The following is a 20,134-nucleotide window of genomic DNA, read 5'->3' on the forward strand; positions in this document are numbered from 1 at the left end:
GCGTTGGCATCCAGCCCTACAGAAGCATCAGAGCCCGTGGGGTTCTGCTTCCTGGTGCTACGAGCCCCTGGTGCTGTGGCTCTGCTGAAGATCCATCCTAGCCAGACTGGAGTTTCAGCAGGAGGCACAAGAACCCTCCCCAAGGCAGAGGCCAGGTAATCTTCGTTGCTTCACCTCCTCAAGATCGGACATGCAAGTGTTGCATTTAAAACATCCCTCCAGGCTGGTAGCTGTGCTAGCATGGCTATTTTTGACAAGCGTCTTCAGATTCCTGCCTTCAAGAGCGATAAGAGGAACAAAAGGCAATTTCTGCTTTGGACAGTTTCTGCCTTGACCCTTCCCCAGGCTGCGCTCCGCCACAGGTGCCACCCTCATACCTGTGGCAGCCATCATGTGGCAAGATGGCAGCAGCAGGGCAGTGAGTGGTGACCCAGTGTCAGCAAAGCTGCTTTGCCACCAACACTTGCTCACATCCCCCTCAGCACACCAAAAGGCACCCAGGCATCAGCCACCACCCGCTCTGCCCTCACAGTCCTTGGAGAAATAATCAGTGGGAGAGATGATTGGACTGCAGAATTTATTATGAAAAAGCACATGGGTGAGTGATGGGAACAATCAATCTGTCACGTACTCAAGAGCTTTAACCAGCTACCTGGAGAAGGCCTCAAGGGCAGGAGGAGCTCTGACTGCGGCAGTGGGGCAGCTAAAAAAAAGCTCTGTCCCCTTAGTGCTCATTCCTGTGTCAGTGTTGGTGCTTCCTGGCTCAGCCCCAGCAGCCACAGGGCCAGCCCAGAGCAGGGAGCAGGGGTGAATTTCCTCTGCCCCTGGAGAGCTGCACTCATTCCCCAGCAGCTGCAAAGCTGGGGAGCCAGGGAGAGAGACAGGCTTTTAGGGCATGGGCAAAATGTCTCAGCCTACATGGAGGAGAACGCTGGGGGACCTCATTCCCTGGGTTTGACCGTTGACCGTGCCTGTTCTACAGCAGGTGCAATGTTGCTGTCCCTGCCCTTATGTTCCAGCAAGGCTGCACAGAGAGCTGAGACACAACGCAGCTCAGAGGAGTTTGATGTTCCAGGAGCAGCTCACAGCAGGTTCAAGGTGGTGTCCAGCTGGTCCAGAAACCCTCCCAGCAGGAAACTCCACAACCAAACAAGAAAGACCTTGAGATCTCCCAGAGCTTGGTGCCAGGACTCCACAGCATGCACTGTGCACAACAGAGGACTAAGTAGTCCTCCTAAGCCCCAAGTCTACAAATCCTTCTTCACCTCACTCCCTTCTATCCCTGTATTTTGCACAGCGCTGCGGCTTCACTAGCACACGTCAATCCTCGTGGAGGTACAGCATGAGATGACCGAGCTGGGTCAGGCTGGGGCCAGGCAGCCAGCAGCAGAGGCCCACAGAACCAGAGAAGTTGCTTCCGTGCTCCCAGCAGCCACAGCCAGGAACCAGAGCAAGAAAAACTGTGCGTTTAACAGCATTTGGTGAATCATCCTTCCACAGACTCGCTAATCATGTCTGAAGCCAGGTGAATTTGTGCCAGCCCTGGCACACAGCACTTCCACCAAGGCAGAGAGAGTGGTTTGTCCTGCCCTGCATTCTTTCTCTTGGAACAAGCTCCTACCCCACAGGGCAACTTTCCCCCTTGTTCCATAGCAGCTGAATTCTTTAAGAGCCCTTGGTAAAGAACCTTGTAAAAATGCAAGTTGATGATATCAATCACATCACTTTGTAGTGACCACTGCATCTCTCCCAGTGGTGAGAAGCACACGTTCTCCAGTGCCAGGCAGGTCTAAGAACATACAGGAATGGGCACAGAGCCCAGTTTTCGCATCAGTAAATCAACTTGAGCTATTTGGGATTTAAGATGCTGCACCAAACAGAGCAAAAGCACCAACTACTTACTATAGCAGAGAGAGTAAAAAAGAAATAGCTGCTATTGCAGGGAGCTGAACCACAGGGTTACACACAGAGACGAGCTCCCAGAACCCCTCCATCCACACACAGAACTGACACTCCCACAGCACATGATGCTGCAGCAGGATCCACAACCAGCCCAGGCAGCTGCAATGAAATGGATGGAAACGCCCCGTGCCCACTCAGGAACACATACTGCCCTAAGGCCGTGCTTCTCACGCATAGATCCAGTGCTCAGCTGTGTCCTCCCAGCAAGTCAGCTCCTCTGGGCGGAACCAGAGGGAGATCTCCTGTCGGGCACTCTCAACCGAGTCACTGCCATGGATCACATTCCTGTGGGGAAGAAGAGAGGGATCAGCTCCAAGCAGAGAAATGTGGGAGAGGGAAGCTGCAGTTTGGAAAGTTTCATCTTCACAGATTTAATTAAATTGATTGAGCCAGTTACATCCTATGATATTCTTCCCCACCGTGCAGCCCCCCTCATTCCCACTCAGGGGCTGTTTGTGGTTACACTGAACATGGCTTAGGTCATGGATGTGCAGAAGCTGCCAGTTCTCTGCACTCCTTCCTCCTATGATGAGGAGCCATTTGCTTCATAGAATCAGAATGTCCTGAGTTGGAAGAGGCCCACAAGGATCATCGAGTCCAACTCCTGTCCCTGCACAGGACAACCCCACAGTTCACACCGTGTGTCTGAGGATGTTGTCCAGTCTCTTCTTGAACACTGTCAGGTTGGGGCTGTGACACCTCCCTGGGGAGCCTGTTCCAGTGCTCCAGCACCCTCTGGGTGAAGAATCTTTTCCCAGTGTCCAACCTAAACCTCCCCTGGCACAGCCAGGGTTGCCGTGTCCCAGGTGAAAAATCCAGCATTTGCCCTTGTTGAATTTCATGTTTGCTAGAGGAAGAACTGCAAGTGGTTGTTGATTTGGGGTTCACCTTGATTTTATGTCAGAATTCAAGTTTTGCCCCCAGATTTCCACCCCCTTCATCTGTCAAAGAAGGCCCACTGCAGCAGGTTTGGTATCTGATACCACAGAACAGATACCTAGGCCAGGAGCATTCCATAAAAGCGGTGTCTACCACCAGCTAGGCTGCAGCCACCCAAGGTCACAGCCAGCAGATCTTCACCAGTGAAGAGCCATAAGGCACAGAGAGCTCCTGCTTGGCTTTTGTTACTGACTCAGATGCCCAGTGGAGCTGAAGCAGTTCTCCAGGTGCCCTGCTCCCCCAGGAAAGGGCTTAGAGGGCTCCTCCTTCTTCACAGCCTTACAGTCCTGATTCTCCAGAGCAACAGAAAAGCAAGCCCCACCTGCTACCAACAGAGGAGGCCCCAGGAGGCAGGAAAGACACAAACCCAGGCTCTTCCTTCTGGCTAAACCAGCCCCAGAGGCAGAGGGTCAGCTCCTCCTGCCAGAGCTGCTCTGCAAGCTGTCAGACAGTTCACATCTGAGCACAGAAGGGAGCAGCTCTGCTCTGCTGATGCAGATTCATGTGGCTCAGGCAGGCCTTGCACAGGAAGCCCGAGACAGGATGCCCAGAAATACTGAGGGAACAAGAAACCAAAGCTCTCACTTGCTGACTTCAACGCAGAAGTCTCCTCGGATGGTGCCAGGCCTGGATTCGGCTGGGTCAGTCTCCCCAATCATCATGCGAACTGTCTTGACCACATCCAGGCCCTGCCAGACCTATGTGATGGCAAAACAAGAATCAGCTTCCACCACTCCCATAGCAGGTCCTATCATCTGTCCTGATCCACCTGGGTGAGAGACAAGAAAGGATCTCTCTGTAAATAGTCTTCAAAAATCGATTTTGGAAAATAATCAAAAACTATCTCTGAATTTACTTTACCACAGAAAACGTTCCTACAATTCAGTATGGCTTCAAGAGGCCCACTGAAAAGAAAGGCCAGCTTGTTTTCATCATACCATAAGCCAATGCCTCTTATTCTTTGCACTTACTTTCTGTTCCTTGGTTCAGGAGGACCTGGCCAGCACTCACCATGGCCACGACAGGCCCAGAGCTCATGTACTTCACCAGCCGGCTGTAGAAGGGACGGTCACGAAGCGCGATGTAGTGCTCTTTCAGCAGCTCCTCTGAGGCCTGAGCACAAAGAGCACAAAGCTTAGTCTGCTCTGAGTGGATGCGATTTGGGCAAGGTCTACACCTGAGGGAGGTGATTAAAGCTGGATAGGACATGTTCCAATTAAGCTCCTGGACAGACACTCACTTCCAGGAATTAAATGGCTTTGCTTTGCTGAGGCCTGACATAGGGAGGGGAGAAGTTTCTGGGTCAGAGGAGCAACACCAGCCAGCTTAGCACAACAACATACAAGAGCCCTGGAGCACAGATAGCAAAGGGCATGCATGATCCGCACAGCGGGAAATCACCCTCCAGAAGCAGTGTAGGCACCTGGGTGCCAGCACCCCTCTGACCTGCAATGACCTGCTGCCTGAATGACAACAGCAGGCTGTACAAGCTGGGGGACAAGCAGAACCCCCCTGGGATTCACCAGGAGAGCCACAGAGGCTTTGCTCCCACCTGGGCCCCTGGGCACCAAGGGACCCCCCAGCTCCGGCAGCCCTGGCCGGGCTGCTCACCTGCAGCAGCTTCAGCCCCACCAGCTGCAGGCCCTTCCTCTCGAACCGCCGGATGATCTCCCCGACCAGGTGTCGCTGGACCCCGTCTGGTTTGATGGCCACGAAGGTGCGTTCATTGGCCCCGCTGCAGGCTGCGGGAGAGCGGAGGCGTGAGGGAGGAAGGAGCCCAACCCTGGCCCTCAGCCGCGGAGGGAAAAGCGGGTACCGAGAAGCCACGGGGAAGGGGGAGAATGGGGGAGTCCCTGCCCGGCCCCAGACTTCAACCGCGGGGGGTGGGGAACAAGGGAGGGGTCTTTGCCCGGCCCCGAGCCCGCGGTCGCGGAAGGGGGACAACAAAGGGAGACCGGCCCGGCCACTCAGCCGCGGGGGTGACAAATGGGAACCCGGCCCCGGCCCTTCAGCCGCGGGCGTGACAAAGGGGAACCCGGCCCCGGCCTCTCAGCCGCGGGTGGGACAGGGAGGCCCGGCCCGGCCCGGCCCCTCAGGCGCGGGGACACAGAGGTCCCGCCCCGGTTCGCACCACTGTGGAAGAGCCCGGCGAAGAGGCCCAGCACCAGGCAGATCATGGCGGCGCCGCTCTTAAAGGGGCCGCCCCCCTGCCCCGCCCCGCGCTCTCCGCGCCCTCGGGCCGGCCCCACACCCGCCTCCGGCGGAACGATCGTGCTGGGGCCGAGGAGCGGCGGGGCCGAGAGCGAGGTCGCTTCCGCCGTTCCCATGGCAACGGGGGGGCTGGCGCTTCCCATGGCGGGAGCGAGCAACGCGGACCCGGGCGGAAACTCCTGCCTTCGGCTGCCCGTACCTGAGTGAGTTCTGGGGAGCAGCAGCCCAGCGAGGCTGTTCCTCTGCTGCAGCACGGGTACGGGCGGCTGACAGAGCCTGTCCTGCCCCACTAAGCATCTCATTCAGAGCCTGGCACCAGAGAAGCAAGAGCCACAGAATCATTTCGGTTGGAAGAGGCCCTCAAGGTCACAGAGTCCACGCATTAACCTAAAACTGGCACTAAACCATGTCCCTAAGAGCCATATCTACACATCTTTTTAAACCCCTCCAGGGATGTGACTCCACCACTGCTCTGGGCAGCCTGTTCCAATGCCCGACAGCCCTTTCCATGAATAAATTTTTCCTAATACCCCATCTAAACCTCCTGGAGCAACTTGAGGCCATTTCCTCTCGTCTTATTGCTTGTTACTTGGGAGAAGAGACCAACACCCTCCATGCTACAACCTCCTTTCAGGCAGTTGCAGACAGCAATAAGGTCTCCCCTCAGCTCCTGTTCTCCAGCTGAACCCCCCAGGTCCCTCAGCCACTCCTATCACACTTGTGCTCCAGACCCTTCACCAGCTCCCTTCCCTTCTCTGAACTTGCTCCAGCACCTCAAGGTCTTGTAGTAAGGGGCCCCAAACTGAACCCATTATTTGAGGTACAGCCTCATCAGTGAGGGGTACAGGGGGACAGTCACTGCCCTGGTCCTGCTGGCCGCATAAGTGCTGGTACAAGCCAGGGTGCTGTTGGCCTTTTTGGGCAGCTGGGCACACTGCTGGCTCATGTTCCGTCAGCTAACATCCCCAGGTCCTTTTATGCCATCTTCACTTAAGATTTGTGGTGTGGGAAAGAAAGGCACTGAGTTGTGTGGCTCAGCATGGAATTACCGTGGTGCAAATAGCCTTACCAGAACCTTTGCAGGTTTGTAATAGGAGCAGAGGAAAAGTCCAGTGGCTGTGCCAACATGCATATTTTGACAAGTACCTTCAGATTCCTGCCATCACGGGCCATAAGAGGAACAAAAGACAGTTTCTACTTTTATTATTACAGTTTAATACAGTCTTTGATAGAGGAAAAGCAGAAGGAGCCAACATGCAAAGCAATTAAAGTCATAGGGGGCTCGAGAGCTTGGCTCGTTTAGGCAACTGCTCTTTCACAACAGCGACGCAGATGCAGCTCTAGGAATCTGTTTCCCCACACACTGCTACAAGATCGTGCCCCATAGTGTGACGAGTTCATCGCAGATACCAAACCAACACACAGCAGTTAGGAGGAGGGGGCCGGTCTTTGATTTTGTATTTTGATGAGTCAAGTCCGTTATATGACTAGAGTCAAATACACTGTGAAACCAGGAGGGCACCTTAAATCTTGGCCCTGATGAGAGTCTGCAAAGAAGAGGGATCCTTCGGGAAGAGGCGATGGCTTTGATAGCAAGTCAGGAGACAAAGCTCAGATATCTGGCTGCAGTTTACCAGTTTCACAGAGCTGGGACCTCTGTAAGTCTACAGGTATTTTCTATGCATGTGATGGATGTTTAGGCTAAAGATTTCCAGCCACTTAAGAGAAATCTTTGCAAACAAATAGAAATGGAAGTCCCCATGAAGAAAGAGGTGCATCAGGCCCGGCCAGCCCTTGCAGGCGGCAGAACAAAACCCCACCCAACTCCCTCAGAGCAGTTCATCTGCAGAGACATTATGTCCTCCTGCACCTCTTCCTTTGGCAGGCCTCTGCGTCTGAGCCACAGGAACTGTCTGAGTCGCTTCCCGAGGAGGAGGAGGAAGGCTTTGATGTGCTATAGTTCATGCTCAAGACCCACCCCAGTTTGTTGTGTAGCACCTGCTTGAGTCCCGGTGGCAACGGCAGCACCTCCAGCGTGTCCACGTAGTTGGGCAGGAGCTGGCGCAGGCGGTAACAGCAGAGATACTGGAGAGACGTGCAGCTGGCACAGGAGCGGATCACCTTCATGCTGCTCTTGGCTGCTGTCGAGCACACCATGGGGTAAAACTTCTTGTTCTGCAGCTTTGTGGCTGCAACCCCTGTGGGGGACAGCATCAAGGGGCTTTTGCATTAGTTTTGATGAGGTGACCTCACTCCTCCCAGCTACCCTGATCATATTAACTAGAGAGCTGTTGGAAAGTGCTTGGAAAAGAGACTTTTGAAATCCCAACCTATTAAAACCAAGCTTAGCCTTCCTCCCACTTGCTTCATGCCGTGGTCTTTTACTTTGCCAGTGTTTTCTCCGGCAGCCCTGCTGCATCCAGACTGAGCTCAGCCAAAGCTGCGCTGTTCCCCCCGGCCCCTCTGCCCGCAGAAGCTGCCCTTGCTCTTACCAATGCACTTGCGGTTTTTGAAGAACGTGAGTGTCCCATGCCACGTGTCCAAGTGCACCCCAATGATGGAACCTTGGCCAAACCTTGAAGAGAAGCTTATTTTGTCTCCCTTGTGATGCAGTAGCCCTTAAAACAGAAGTAAAGGCATTCAGTGGAAAGCCTGCACTCTACAAATTCATCCCAACTCCCACACTCCAAGTTCTTACTGGCACAGCCTTGCTCAGTGCCTAAAAAATCCCTCCATGCCAGATCCCTGCCCACTCACCCCAGAGTGGTGATGAAAAGGGGAAAGTTGAGGTTTTGCAATACCAGAGCGCAGGAAGTGGCACTGAAACCCCCCGTCAGCAACGTGCAACCGGCCGCCTCAGCACCCTGGGGGTTCACGCACCCATTCTAAGGGCTCTGCAAAACGCAGCCAAGGTGAGACACTCCAAGCACTGCAGCTACAGGCAGCCACTCTGGTTCTCCTTAACAAGGGGACTCACAGGCCTGGTGGCCTTTTTGGCCTCAGTCTCATTCATACCATTTAATTCTCTCTCTCTTAGGACAAGGCTTAGGCCCACTGTTGCCTTTCCAACTATCCTGCCCTCTGCCACTGCCCTGCCTGCGTTACCTGTGTAGGACAGTCCCCAGCTGTCCTCATCCTTGCCCAGCAGGCTGCAGAAGGTGTGGCGATACTTGTCCAGATTCACATCTGATGTCCCGATTCCCACCATCTGGGAGGCAAGGCCAGAAAGAACAGCACAAGCTTAGTGTGTTTGCAAGTAACAAAACACAACTGAAACTCCACCTCCAGCTCTCCCCTCCTTTACTTGGCACAGTCCAAAACACCCAGAGGTTTTGGTGAAGCCAAGTCAGAGGTTTCATGCCGGAGCTGAAGGCTCCCGGCTCCAGTTCCCTTTCCCAAGTGAGAAGGTGCAGCTGAACTGCTGGAGAAGCTTGCTGTCCTGTTCAAAGAATGGTTTGGGTTGCAATACACTTTAAGAGACCATCTAGCTCCAAAACCTGTGCCAAGAGAAGGGACACGTTCCACTAGACCAGGTTGCTCAAAGCCCCATCCAGCCTGGTCTTGAAGACTTCTGGGGATGGGGCATCGACACCTTCTCTGAGCAGCCTGTTCCAGTGCTTCGCCACCCTCACAGTAAAGAATTTCTTCCTTATATCTAATCTAAATCTACCCTCTTTTACTTCAAAGGCATAACCTCTCATCCAAAAACTACATTCCCTCGCAAAATGTCTCCCTCCAGCTTTCTTGTAGGCCCTGCTATGGGTACTGAAAGGCTGCAATCAGGTCTACCCAGAGGCTTCTCTTCTCCAGGCTGAAAAACCCCAACTCTCTCAGCTTGTCCCCACAGCAGAGCTGTTCCAGCTTCAGACCACTTTTGTGGCCTCCTCTGGCCCTGCTCCAACAGGTCTTTGCTGTGCTGAGGACCCCACAACTCCAATTGCCAGTGGGGTCTCACCAGAGCAGAGGGGCAGAATCCCATCTCTTGACCTGCTAGCCACAGTGCTTTTGATGCAGCCCAGGAAACAATTTGGCTTTCTGGGCTGCAAGTGCACATTGCTGGCTCATGTCCAGCTTTTTTCAGCCACCAGCACCCCCAAGTCCTTTTCCTCAGGGAAACTCTCAATCTCTTCATACTCCAGTCTGTCTGTATCAATTTCTGGCATCGCCCACGACCAGGACCTTGCATTTGTTTTTTTGAACTTCAGGAAGTTCACACAGGCCCACCTCACAAGCCTGTCTAGGTCCCTCTGATGCCATCCCCTCCCTCCAGTGTGTCGGCCACCTCACTCAGCTTGGTGTCATCTGCAAACTTGCTGAGGGTGCACTTGATCCCACTGTCCACATTTCCGACAGAGATGCTAAATAATACTGGTCCCAGTGCAGAGCCCTGAGGAACACCACTCATCACTGGACTCCACTTGGACATCAAGCTGTTGACCACAACTCTTTGAGTGCGACCATCCAGCCCTTATCCACCAAGTGGTCCACCTGTCAAACCCATGTCCTCTCCATTCTAGAACCAAGGATGTCGTGTGGAGCAGCACCAAATGCTTTGCACAAGCCCAGGTAGATGATGTCACTTGCTCTTCCCTTATCCACCAATGCTGTAACCCCATCATAGAAGTCCACCAGATTTGTCAGACACAATTTGCCCTTAGCAAAGCCATGCTGGCTGTCACTAGTCAACTCTGCGTTTTCCATATGCCTCAGCTTAGTTTCCAGGAAGATCGGCTTCATGATCTTGCCAGGCACGGAGGTGAGACTGACAGGCCTGCAGTTCCTCAGGTCTTCCTTTTTCCATTTTTAAAGGTGGCAGTTATGTTTCCCCTTTTCCAGTCACTGGAAACTTTTATCAGCCTGCCACAACTTTTCACATATGATGGATAGTGGCCCAGCAACTTCATACACCAGTTCCCTCAGGACCCGTGGATGAGACCATCAGGTCCCATGGAATTGTGCACAGTCAGGTTCCTTAGATGACCTCAAATATGATTTATCTCCTCCAGCAGGCAGTACTCAATTCTCCCAGTCCCCATTCAAAGAACACTGAACATTTCTCTGTGCCCATAAGCAACTCTGCCCCACATACCATGTCTGTGCCATAGACCGGGGAGGTCATCTTGATCTCCCAGAAGTGCTGCCCGTCTGCCAGCTCTTTGTTCCCGCGGATGGCAGCAGTGCCGCAGCTGTACTCCATGTGGAAGTTCACCTTGCGGTTGTCGCAGCTCAGCAGGGTGGCCGTCGACTTATTCAGGTCGTCCCAGACCCAGTCAAAATCTGCTCAGGAAGCAGAGAGGGGACAAGGATGGGCAAAGGCCCTCAGGGAGCCAACTCCAAGCCAAAGCACACATGGACATTTATTTTTAAGGCTGGTCGGGAGGTTTTCTGTTTTTTTTGTTTGTTTGTTTGTTTACCTTATAAGAGGTTAAATCATAAGCTGTGCATATTGGAGGGTTGTTTGAGGCCTGAACTATTCTGCAGTGTCACACCAGGGACAGTTCAGTGTACTTAACCCCAAACTGTCGGCATTAACCAGTCCCCATTTTGGCCAACATGAGCCTCGGCAGACCCAGGCGGAGCCTCTTTCCTTCCCACACTTCTCGTAGGCTCACAGGGCAGCTCCACTACACCATGGACTTTCTCAGCCAGTCCAAGCCCACCCTCTGCCTGCCTCTCCCCTCTGCTTCGAGCACTCTGGCCGGGCACCCTACCAGCCATACCAGGGATCGGCAGCAAGAGGGCTGTAACCACAAGGGCTGGTTCACTTGTGGCCTCAGCCAGATCTGAAAGCAGGTCCCCAGAGGTGAATGCTGATGTGTTAACAAGTTCAGCACTTAACCCTTGAAACATCTTGCTACATTCTACACAGCCTTCAGATATAAAGGAGCACCGCACACAGGGACAGAGATAAGGGTCCCCATGGAAAGTGAAGAATCCGTGCCGGGGTGCAGTCCATACCACCAGGCCAGGACTGCACCCACCTCAAACCCCAAAGGACTATGGCAGGTAGCTGGGGAGCCCCTTCCTTACACTCATCTTCCTCGCCGCACTGGCAGTCCTTGACGCGGTGGAGGGCATGCAGGCTGGAGCAGTAGGGCGCTTCGCTCTGGTTCTCACAGTTGCAGTAGGACTCTCCGGTTACAGGGATGGCACTTGGGATGGAGGGTGAGAGAGAGGAGAATTCTGGCTCCGAATCCGAGTCACTGTGCTGCCGGGGAGAGCAGAGAACAGTCACTACTGAACATCCCCCAGGCTTGGGGAGCTGGGCTGGCAGAGGTCAACAAGCTCTGGCACGCCACAGAGCTGTGTGGGGAGGTCCCCAGGCTCGTGCGGGAGTCGGTGGTGGCACAGCTGCATCGTGGCCCAGCCTGGCCCACCACACTGGGAAGCGAGGAGCTGTACCAGTCAAATTACTCTGCTTTGGGACCTGGCCAGCAATCTGTCTGAGCTGCAGAGACCTCTCAGCACTGGGTGTGTTCATTGTGCCTTCCAGGGGCAAGAAGCTGTCACAGCGAGCAAGCAGCGTGACAGTCCAAGTCTAATACAAACATTTTTAAGCAAACTCTGTGCTAAAGCTACAGTTTTCAATAGGCAGGTTACAGCCAGCTGGAGACCCCAGCCAAGGCACCACAAAAGCAGAGCACATAGCTGAAAATCACCACTCTTGAGAGCATGGGAGCTGCCAGAGGAAAGAAAGAGGCAAACAAGACAAGGAGGAAAAGGGACAGGAGGCCATGCAGGGGAGAGGGCAGAACAAAGGGGAACCAGTTAAGCAGTACGGCTGCCGCTCCTCACGCCAGCCAGTGCTGCAGACAGGCCCACAGGGCACCTACAGAAGGATTAAAAGGCTTTTGTTTACTTTCATGTATGAACACAAAAACTTGATTTACTATTCCCAAGTGCAAAGAGACCAAAGTGTCCCTGCACTGCATGCTCTAAGAGTCAAAGCCTCATCTCAGCTCCCTGTGTTTTGGGAGGCTTGTTGCCACCTAATGGAGTACCTTACCACAGCTTGCAGTGACCTACTCTGGGTTTATATGCCAGTAAGGTGTACCTGCTTGTTATTGACCCCCATGGCAGACTTCGTAAGCAGTATTTGAAGACAAAAATCCTTTAAACTCATGTTCTTGTAGCTGCCTAAGATAGTGGGACTACAAATGACTCAGGCTTATTTATGTACTGCCCACTCCTCCAGCCTGCAGATTTAAAAGCTTGATTTCTGTCTTTCATTTGCCCTTCCTAACTACTCCTATATAGAAATCTGGTCATTCGCATTACTGCAGAAACAAAAAGCTACTCTGACTGCAGAGAAAAGACTCAAGCAGCTCCACTCCCTCCACCACCATCTAACAGCCACACAAAGACCAGAAGTTAGCACAGCCATACAGCAAGCCAGACTGGAGAACTAAGCCAATTTAAACACATCTTTAGATAAGTACTTAAAGTGTATGTTAAAAAATATTGTGTGTACTTTACATACAACACACACACTTTATACATTTAAAAATGCCTTTCGCTTAGCACCCATCAGCTCCCTGGCTCAGCTACTGACACAGCACAGAGCTGTGATGCATGACTGGGGTGTGGACCATGGGCAGCTTTACCTTCTCTGCCTTGGGAAGATGTGCTGGGAGCCCCAAGCCAGAGCTTGGAGGAGGCTCGTTAGATGGCCTGTACATTTTATTAAATCTCTTGTGATTTTGGCCAGTTCTACATGCTCAAGTACTGGCTGCTTAGACCTTAAGTAAGTGCCTGCTGTCAGGGGAGAGGAAAGTTCCCTCGTGCTGTTTCAAAGCCACCCAAGCATCAGCCTACCTGCCCGTCAGAGTCGTAGCCCCAGCCATGTGCACCAGTGGCCAAGGCGACCGCCCGAGTGTCCGCCTCGCGCCGCACCCCGCTCAGGACAAAGTGCCAGGCCCTGCTGCTCCGCGTGCGTCGCGCCATGCTGTTCCGAGAGAGATAAGCTGGGGGAGTGAGGGAAAGGAGGTTACACACAGCAGCTACGTCCCACTTTCACCCACCATTCACCAGGCTCTACCCTCTGAAACAGCCTCCCCCGTGTCACCATAGCACCCCCAGGAACAGATCAGCATGAACCACATCTGCACAGGCCCCATCAATGGATAAACTGATGCAAAATAAGTTCATCCTGTATCACAAGCCCCTGCAAACTTCAGCCTCTTTCTCCATGCAGAGTCGACTTCTGCCCGAGCCCGGGTGTTCAACTGGCCACCAGAAATGCTCCCAAGACCCAGTGGCAGCAGCAGCTGCCCCTTCCGCAACACATGGATCCAGCATCCACCTCCTACCGCTGGCCTGGAGAGTGTCAGGGCTGCCAGCCACCAAGGCACAGCCTCCCTAGCACCTGGTCACCCTCCAGCAGCTGCCTGGGCTCCAGCTCCACTGCTCAGCTGTCTCCACCACTCTGCACAGCCAAGCTGTCTCTCTGTCTGTAGGGCAGGCTGTTTGTCCACCTTCAGGCAACTGCCTGCTCTCAGCCTTTGGGGTGCGGGAGAGACCACTTTCTTTCTCACTGAAGGGAAAACAGCCTTTTCACAGACCCGTCCTGACTTGCCTCATGCAGCGGAGCAGCTGCCTGTCTCCTGACTGAAACAGGGATGCTAATAAGCAGCAGATTTCCACCAGCTCCTTCCCTGCGTACAGCCTAACAGACCCCACCAGTTCCCAGCCGCCACAGGGGAGCATTACGCTGGATGTGATGGGAGAACCTCAACACCCAATATCATTTCCCCCAAAGCTGATCTTTGCAGAAAAATACTCCCCACCAAGAGACACCCACAGGGCTGTGACCCCCCTCCCATCCCTTGAACCCACTCCCCCTGCTCAGCCTCTCCAGCTGCCTCCCTCAATGCTCTGCACACCCACTCCGGTGCACCAGGTCAGCCCTGAGCACACACAAGCCCTGCAAATGTGCAGGGTGTCAGCCCTGTCCTGGTGTGCACCACATAGCACCCATCCCTGCTCCTCCTGCACCTCAGTCCCTGGTGGGCCAGCAGCTCCACAGAGGGACAAGCCAAACCACAGCCGGTTGTGCAGGTGCCCATGGATGCTCTGAAGAGCTCTGAGCATCCCACCCGCCGAGATCAGGGGGCTCTCACCTCTGCTACACACAACCACGTTGGGAAAGAACTGAAAACCACACACAACCCGCCTTCCCCAGCATCCACAGCAGCACAGCGCCCGCCAGCCGGGTCCCACCCACTCCAGCCGCTCCTCTGCGCTCCGACCCAAGAGCTGACCCCGACGGGCAGCCCCGGGAGCTGCCCCAGCGCTTCCCGGCACCGTGACAGTGCTCCGGGTCCTGCACGGAGCCCCCGGCACGGCCAGCCCCGCTCGCTGGGGCAGCGCTTGCCCAGCACCGACCGGCGGGGGAACCTGCTCGTCATGGTAGAGAAGCCGCGGCCCGGTCCCCTCTCCCTGACGGCCCCGGCCTGGGCTCAGGGGTAAGCGGCCCCGCCGGAGGGCGGGCAGCGGAGCCCCGGCCCGGCGCGGCCAGCCCGCGCAGATAAGGCCCGGACGGCCCAGGCCGCCGCGCTTGGGCCGCGCATCCCGGCTTGGCCTAGCCCGTCCCTGCGGGGCCCAGGCCTCGGGATTCAGCCTCCAGGTCCCACCCGCGCCCCGGCCCACCTGCCCTGCCCGTCCCTTCCCGCCGAAGCCCCGCGGTCCGGCCCTGCCGCCGCGCTCTGACCTACTTTTCCCTCCCGGTACATAAACAATCTCCTCTCGACACCGCCTTCCAGGCGCCCATTGGCTACATCCTCACCACACCTCCTCGCCAATGGCTGATCGCCCTGTCGCTCACAGCGGAAGGAGGACGGAGGGGGCAGTGCCTGAGGAAAGCCCAGGGCCACTGGCTGGGCCGTGCGTCAATCCTTGGGGAGCCATTGGGCGGCCACTGCAGAGGGCGAGTGCGCACCGTGAGGGAAAACGCTAAGCCCATTGGCTGTCGATAGAGGGTTGGATTGGCTGCGAAGCCTGGAGGGACGGATTCTCGGTGAGCGCACGGCTCGCGATTGGGGATGACGCCTGCCAGTCTTGGTGGGTGGGGCTTCAACCCGGCGGAAGGCGGAAGCATACGGTGCCGGGTAGCAGCATGGAGGCGGTGGCAGGGGGTGAGCGGCGATGAGGCCGCGACCTGGTGGTTCCTCGGTGCCACCGGGCCGGAACTGGCCGTATGTGGGGCGGGGGGATTCTGGGGTGACCGGGTCTGGCCGAGTGCTGTGGCCCGGGTCCCGGTGAGGGGAACTCCGCGGTGCTTGGGCCGGGGCCCCGAGGCAGCGGGGCCCAGTTACCGGCGGGTGGCGCTGGGCCTTGCCGGAGGCCCGGGCCTGGCTCCTGCAGCGGGCAGTGCCAAGTAGCCGGGCCTGGCGTGGGGCTGCCGCTGTCAGCGGGCCGATCTCCCGGGAGCACCTCCCTGCGGGGCGCCATCTCCCCCGCCCCGGTCCCCTTTCTTCCCTCCCTCCCCGTTATCAGGACCGAGCGCCGTTACCGTCGGTGGAGATGCGGATGAGGTCCGCCATGGTGGTTGTGGGCTCCATGCGGCTGGTCCCCGTGCCGGTGTGATGCCGGAGCGGCGCCGGGCCTGGCCTGGTGCGGCGCTGTGAGTCAGTGGCCGGTAGTGACAGGGCACCCGGGAACGTGGGGCCGGGTGGGTGGTGTTTGCTCAGCTGCAGCCAGAGCACCCGGTCTGACCCTCTGCCACCTGTGTAGCCCCAAGCTGGGGAACCAGCCCTAAGCGTTCCCTGCTCTCAGCTCTTCGGTGATGGGATGTGGCAGCTGAGCCCAAAGTGGAGGCCCGGGCAGCACTTGCAACACAGTAAGAAACAGTGGAAAGGCTGGAGCAGAGCATGGGACCACAGGGAGGTGACCAGTGTGGTGTGGAGGAAGGAAACACCAAGGGCCTGACCTCACCAACAGCTTTCCAGACATTCCCTGAGAGGGCTTGGGCTGAACTGGGCGTAGGCACATGGTGACGAGGCCCCGTGGGTGTTTATTGCTTTGCCTAATTGTCCCTTGGGTCATCAGGACAAAGCCTTTACTCCCCACGGATTGTTTTCTGTCATTGCTCTTATTATCCCTTTTCTGATGGCAAAAGGGCTCTGGCACATCCATCTCTTCTCTCCATCTCCCTTACACTTAAGCCAGACTTCTTGGAGCAGTGACAGCCACTGTCACCCCCAGCAGGGACCCGTGTCTCCGCACTGACCCTTCAGATGCTGCCGGTTTACACCAGGAGAGACTATGATGCCTTGTTGCTGTTCTCATTCTTCCCAGAGAGAAGCAACCTGTCCGGGGTGCGGCACATCCTGCTGGTGCTCTCTGGGAAGGGCGGCGTGGGGAAGAGCACCATCTCCACTGAGCTGGCTCTGTCGCTGCGGCACTCTGGGAAGAAGGTGAACGAGGGTCTGTGGGCTGCTGGGCTCCATCTTCTCCTTCCCAGCTTCCAGCTGGGCTGGGTTTTGCTTGCCCTTTATGTACACGTGTCCTGTGTGGGAAACATATAGATCCTTTGTGTGAAAATGCTGTTTGTTGTAGCAGCTCAAGTGTTTCTTTTTTTCTATGCTTGCCTGATCCCTTGCAATTAATTGCAGTTCACTTCCCCTTCATCCAAGAGACTCAAACCATCCAAGGTTCACTGTTATTGTTGTTTTCAAAGCCAAAGCACCAAAAAATGTCTTGGCTGGTTTGTGGTATAACACACACTCCCTTTGTGGAGTGAAGCAGGTGAGATGAAGGGTGGCATTATGATGGGACAAAGAGGAATGGTATGGGCATGAGATGAGTTGAATTCCATAGGTTTGTTTTTTTTGGTTTTGGGTTTGTTTTGTTTTAAAGGCTCTGTGGAGCCAATTCCACTTAGATCCTGGCAGATGTCTGGCAGAAAGATTTCCCCAAAGTGCCTGGAAATAGCCAGGAGATGCTCCTGACAGGGAAGGAGACAGGGAGAGCAGTCAAACTTCAAAGCAGTTCTTTGAAACTGTGTTTCAAATCTAGCTGCTAAGCTAGAGAGTCCCTTCTGTAAAGTGCTGCGAGCAGCTGAAATTGGGGCATTGCCTCCCCCTGCCCCAGGAAGGAGCGCACCGGGTGCTACCGCAGTGCTCAGCCCTGTCTGAAGGGCTCTGCCTCCTCGCCTGCAGGTGGGGATCCTGGACGTGGACCTGTGTGGCCCCAGCATACCCCGCATGTTCAGGGTACAGGACAACGACGTGCATCAGTGTGACAGCGGCTGGGTCCCCGTCTTTGTGGACCAAGACAAGAGCATCTCGCTCATGTCCATCGGCTTCCTGCTGGAGAAGCCGGATGATGCTGTGGTGTGGAGAGGACCCAAGAAAAATGGTAACAGTCGGGTTTTGCTGTTGGTAGCCACTTTCCAGTGCTAGGAACCTCCCGTGAACCCTCCTGCTGGGGGCCAGGCTTTTCTGGGCAGGTCATTCCTTGGAGGAACAAGGCTCCTATTCTGCAGGAGTGGGTTCAGATCACTTGGATGGGGAGAGTACATCTCACGTGCTGACAGATAGCTCTGCCATCTCTCCCCAAGCCCTTGTCACACAAGCTGCCTCCTGACCCCTGCCCTGCCTGGCCCACAGCTGCCAGGCACCTGCTGAAACCTGGTTTGGTTTTCATTTGTTTTTCTGCCTCTTTTATTTCCATAGCCTTAATCAAACAATTTGTTGCTGACGTGGCCTGGGGGGACCTGGACTTCCTCATTGTGGACACTCCACCAGGCACGTCTGATGAGCACATCTCCACGGTGGAGGCCTTGCGGCCTTACAAGCCACTTGGAGCAATCCTGGTCACTACGCCCCAGGTAGGGCAGCCAGCTCGGGCTGTGCTGGAGTTCCCAGGCAGACTCCTGCCTCCGGGCGTGGTTTGGGGGGAGAATATGCACCCCAGGGTGGGTGTTTGCACAGACCTGTCCATGGCTGCTTGTTCTACATATATACCTGTCACTTGATGCATGCCTGCTCCAGACCCAACGTCTGTCTGGACAGACAGACACCCCTGACCTCCCTTGCTCTTTCCCACAGGCCGTGGCTGTGGGAGACGTGAGGCGAGAGCTGACGTTCTGTAAGAAGACAGGCTTACGAGTTCTTGGCATCGTGGAGAACATGAGTGGCTTTGTCTGCCCACACTGCTCGGTGAGTTTATTGAGGTCGCAGTCAGGGTGTTGTAGGATGCGGTGCCTCAGGTGGAAAAATCAGCAAATACCATAAGGGTGATGCCATGACCCGGGGAGATGAGGAGCTGCTGCGTGTTGGCTTTGGAAGCCACTGGCTCTGCTTTCCTGAAGAGAGCTGGGGAAGGACAGGGCAAAGGCAGTGCCCTGAGGCTGGAAGGTGGAGGGAGCTGGCTTTGCTCACGTGCAGGCAGTGCCTGCAGTGTTGTGCAGGGCTCTGGGGTTTGTGACTCAACTGCTTCTGCTCTTCCTCCTTCAGGAGTGCACAAACATCTTTTCCAAAGGGGGAGGTGAGGAGCTGGCCAAGCACGCTGGGGTCCCCTTCCTAGGTGAGTGGCCACTTGAGCAGAGCTCTCTGTAGTTAGAGGGGATGTCTCTGTGGAGGTGCTTGATTGGAGGGATGCAGTATCACGGGTCAGGCAGGCTGGGCTCCAGGTCCCTGCAAGCGCCTGGCACCTGCTCAGAGGTGAGGTGTGGTTATTGCTTTGTTTCTCAGCCACACAAGCTGCTCAGAGTGGGTGTCTGGCCCCACTGGAGCAGAGGCATTGACGATCAGCAGCCTGCACTTGCTGCTGACATTGTGGTGACAGAGTGAGCCAGCCTGAAGGTGCACGAGAGCCATCCGGAAGTGCTCAGGAGCCTCCCTGAGAAATGGGGGCTGAGGGCTGAACCCTGTCCTCCAGACAGGGGTGGGATCGGGGGTGAGAGTGTCTCAAGAAGCGTTGTGATGGGGTCTTGGGCCTACAGGAAGCAGCCGCAGGTGAGAAATAGCTCCTGGAGCACTTGGTGAGACTGGCGGTTGCTCTGTTTCCCATCACTTCTCCTGAAGATGACTCTGGCAGGGTATTTCTTCAATCCCAACTCCAGGCCTTTGCCTTACAATGAGCAAGTCACTCTCCCTGTTCCTCCTGTCCCCCAGGCTGTGTTCCCTTGGACCCCCAACTCAGCCAGAGCTTGGAGGAAGGCAGAGATTTCATCCGAGAGTTTCCCAAGAGCGCTGCCTTCCCTGCCTTGGCTCACATTGCCCAGCAGATCTTGGATGGTACGTCACAGCCGAGCTCCTGAGGAGGGCACGGAGCAGGACTCTTGCTGGCTGAGCCCCTGGCCCAGCAGCACCACCAGCAGCCCGTGCTGGTGGGGAAGGGGGACGCAGAAACTGTTTAACTATAAAACTGTCTCAGTGGGGGTGCCGGAGGGAGGGGGAAGCACAGCATCAGTGCCGCTCACAGCGATCCAAAAGGGAAGCACCGCTCTATCCTCCTGGATCTGATGATCACCTGATGCAGCGACAATGGCAAACATCATTGACTGTTTTTTCCCTCACTGAACCCAAACGGCACTGACCATCTGGATCGTGGCTCCACGTGCTGCTGCCTTCTCCTACTGCTGTTCTTGCGTGATGGATCATATGGTACTTGGTTTGGTGGCTGGTGCGTTCGTGCTGGGTGCCCTGATGTGGACCCAAGCCAGGCTGCCGCACTCTGATGTCTCACGTCGCTGGTTCCTGACGGGCTGATGAGGGCACAGCATGTGCTTCGCATGAGGAAAACATCTTTAGGAGACAGACCACATGTTTGAGGTCTGCATCCTGCCTTGTTTGAGGCCTTGTTTGATCTGCTCGGGATTATCGTGACTCAGGAATATTTTTAAAGGTTCCAGACAGTAAATACTTTTCTTAAAATCCATGTCTGTGGCTTGCATTTTTCTGTGGCTTCAGGCCTCCTTGTAGCTGTGAGTCATGGTGTTAGGAGCACTTCATGTACATCCACTTCATGTACATCCAGGTATTTCCTGCTTTCCCCCACTTCCTTGCCAAAGTTCAGC

The 20,134-nt window shown here is 55.4% G+C and overlaps 3 protein-coding genes across 7 annotated transcripts; 1 reads left to right on the forward strand and 2 right to left on the reverse strand.

Moving 5' to 3' along the window:
* Positions 1–560: 560 nt before the first annotated feature.
* Positions 561–5,339, reverse strand: NME3 (NME/NM23 nucleoside diphosphate kinase 3). Of its 2 annotated transcripts, none has more exons than XR_014185330.1 (5): positions 5,033–5,339; positions 4,513–4,643; positions 3,873–4,014; positions 3,487–3,599; positions 561–2,247 (listed from the first exon to the last, which is right to left on the reverse strand). XR_014185330.1 is itself a non-coding variant. In XM_082064813.1 (5 exons), the coding sequence occupies exons 1-5, from the start codon at positions 5,253–5,255 to the stop codon at positions 2,130–2,132; spliced, it is 687 nt and encodes a 228-aa protein (XP_081920939.1). In that variant the 5' UTR covers positions 5,256–5,327; the 3' UTR covers positions 561–2,129. The 2 variants fall into 2 exon arrangements, 1 of the variants encoding a protein (XP_081920939.1); XM_082064813.1 differs by having other exon boundaries at positions 3,913–4,014; positions 5,033–5,327.
* A 959-nt stretch (positions 5,340–6,298) lies between these two features.
* On the reverse strand, positions 6,299–14,973 carry SPSB3 (splA/ryanodine receptor domain and SOCS box containing 3). 3 transcript variants are annotated; one of them, XM_082064808.1, is made up of 7 exons: positions 14,826–14,973; positions 12,928–13,076; positions 11,143–11,320; positions 10,202–10,389; positions 8,218–8,320; positions 7,605–7,730; positions 6,299–7,310 (listed from the first exon to the last, which is right to left on the reverse strand). In XM_082064808.1, exons 2-7 carry the CDS (start codon positions 13,054–13,056, stop codon positions 6,967–6,969), a joined length of 1,068 nt encoding a protein of 355 aa, XP_081920934.1. In that variant the 5' UTR covers positions 13,057–13,076; positions 14,826–14,973; the 3' UTR covers positions 6,299–6,966. The 3 variants fall into 3 exon arrangements, with proteins under 3 accessions (XP_081920934.1, XP_081920935.1, XP_081920936.1); XM_082064809.1 differs by lacking the exon at positions 14,826–14,973 and adding an exon at positions 14,761–14,791; XM_082064810.1 differs by lacking the exon at positions 14,826–14,973 and having other exon boundaries at positions 6,299–7,253.
* Positions 14,974–15,198: 225 nt separating this feature from the next.
* NUBP2 (NUBP iron-sulfur cluster assembly factor 2, cytosolic) lies at positions 15,199–19,995 on the forward strand. 2 transcript variants are annotated; one of them, XM_082064812.1, is made up of 7 exons: positions 15,199–15,245; positions 16,408–16,526; positions 17,271–17,469; positions 17,787–17,941; positions 18,162–18,272; positions 18,570–18,639; positions 19,230–19,995. In XM_082064812.1, the coding sequence occupies exons 1-7, from the start codon at positions 15,227–15,229 to the stop codon at positions 19,373–19,375; spliced, it is 819 nt and encodes a 272-aa protein (XP_081920938.1). In that variant the 5' UTR covers positions 15,199–15,226; the 3' UTR covers positions 19,376–19,995. The 2 variants fall into 2 exon arrangements, with proteins under 2 accessions (XP_081920938.1, XP_081920937.1); XM_082064811.1 differs by lacking the exon at positions 15,199–15,245 and having other exon boundaries at positions 15,334–16,526.
* The last annotated feature ends 139 nt before the right edge of the window (positions 19,996–20,134 follow it).

This window comes from Streptopelia decaocto, assembly GCF_964273445.1.
Source record: "Streptopelia decaocto genome assembly, chromosome: 13".
NCBI lineage: Eukaryota > Metazoa > Chordata > Aves > Columbiformes > Columbidae > Streptopelia > Streptopelia decaocto.

What these genes read in the sequence shown, in the direction of transcription:
- NME3 (XM_082064813.1), bottom strand. Translation starts at nt 5,255, where the DNA reads ATGGGAAGCGCCAGCCCCCCCGTTGCCATGGGAACGGCGGAAGCGACC. An exon ending in TGGGGCTGAAGCTGCTGCAG is followed by an intron (nt 4,015 to 4,512) that starts GTGAGCAGCCCG and finishes CTTTGTGCTCAG; the next exon opens with GCCTCAGAGGAGCTGCTGAA. An exon ending in CTGGGCCTGTCGTGGCCATG is followed by an intron (nt 3,600 to 3,912) that starts GTGAGTGCTGGC and finishes GCCATCACATAG; the next exon opens with GTCTGGCAGGGCCTGGATGT.
- SPSB3 (XM_082064808.1), bottom strand. Translation starts at nt 13,056, where the DNA reads ATGGCGCGACGCACGCGGAGCAGCAGGGCCTGGCACTTTGTCCTGAGC. An exon ending in GCTACGACTCTGACGGGCAG is followed by an intron (nt 11,321 to 12,927) that starts GTAGGCTGATGC and finishes TCTCCCCGGCAG; the next exon opens with CACAGTGACTCGGATTCGGA. An exon ending in CGGTCTATGGCACAGACATG is followed by an intron (nt 8,321 to 10,201) that starts GTATGTGGGGCA and finishes CTTGCCTCCCAG; the next exon opens with ATGGTGGGAATCGGGACATC.
- NUBP2 (XM_082064811.1), top strand. Translation starts at nt 16,347, where the DNA reads ATGCTGCCGGTTTACACCAGGAGAGACTATGATGCCTTGTTGCTGTTC. An exon ending in TGCGGCACTCTGGGAAGAAG is followed by an intron (nt 16,527 to 17,270) that starts GTGAACGAGGGT and finishes CCTCGCCTGCAG; the next exon opens with GTGGGGATCCTGGACGTGGA. An exon ending in CGCTGGGGTCCCCTTCCTAG is followed by an intron (nt 18,640 to 19,229) that starts GTGAGTGGCCAC and finishes CCTGTCCCCCAG; the next exon opens with GCTGTGTTCCCTTGGACCCC.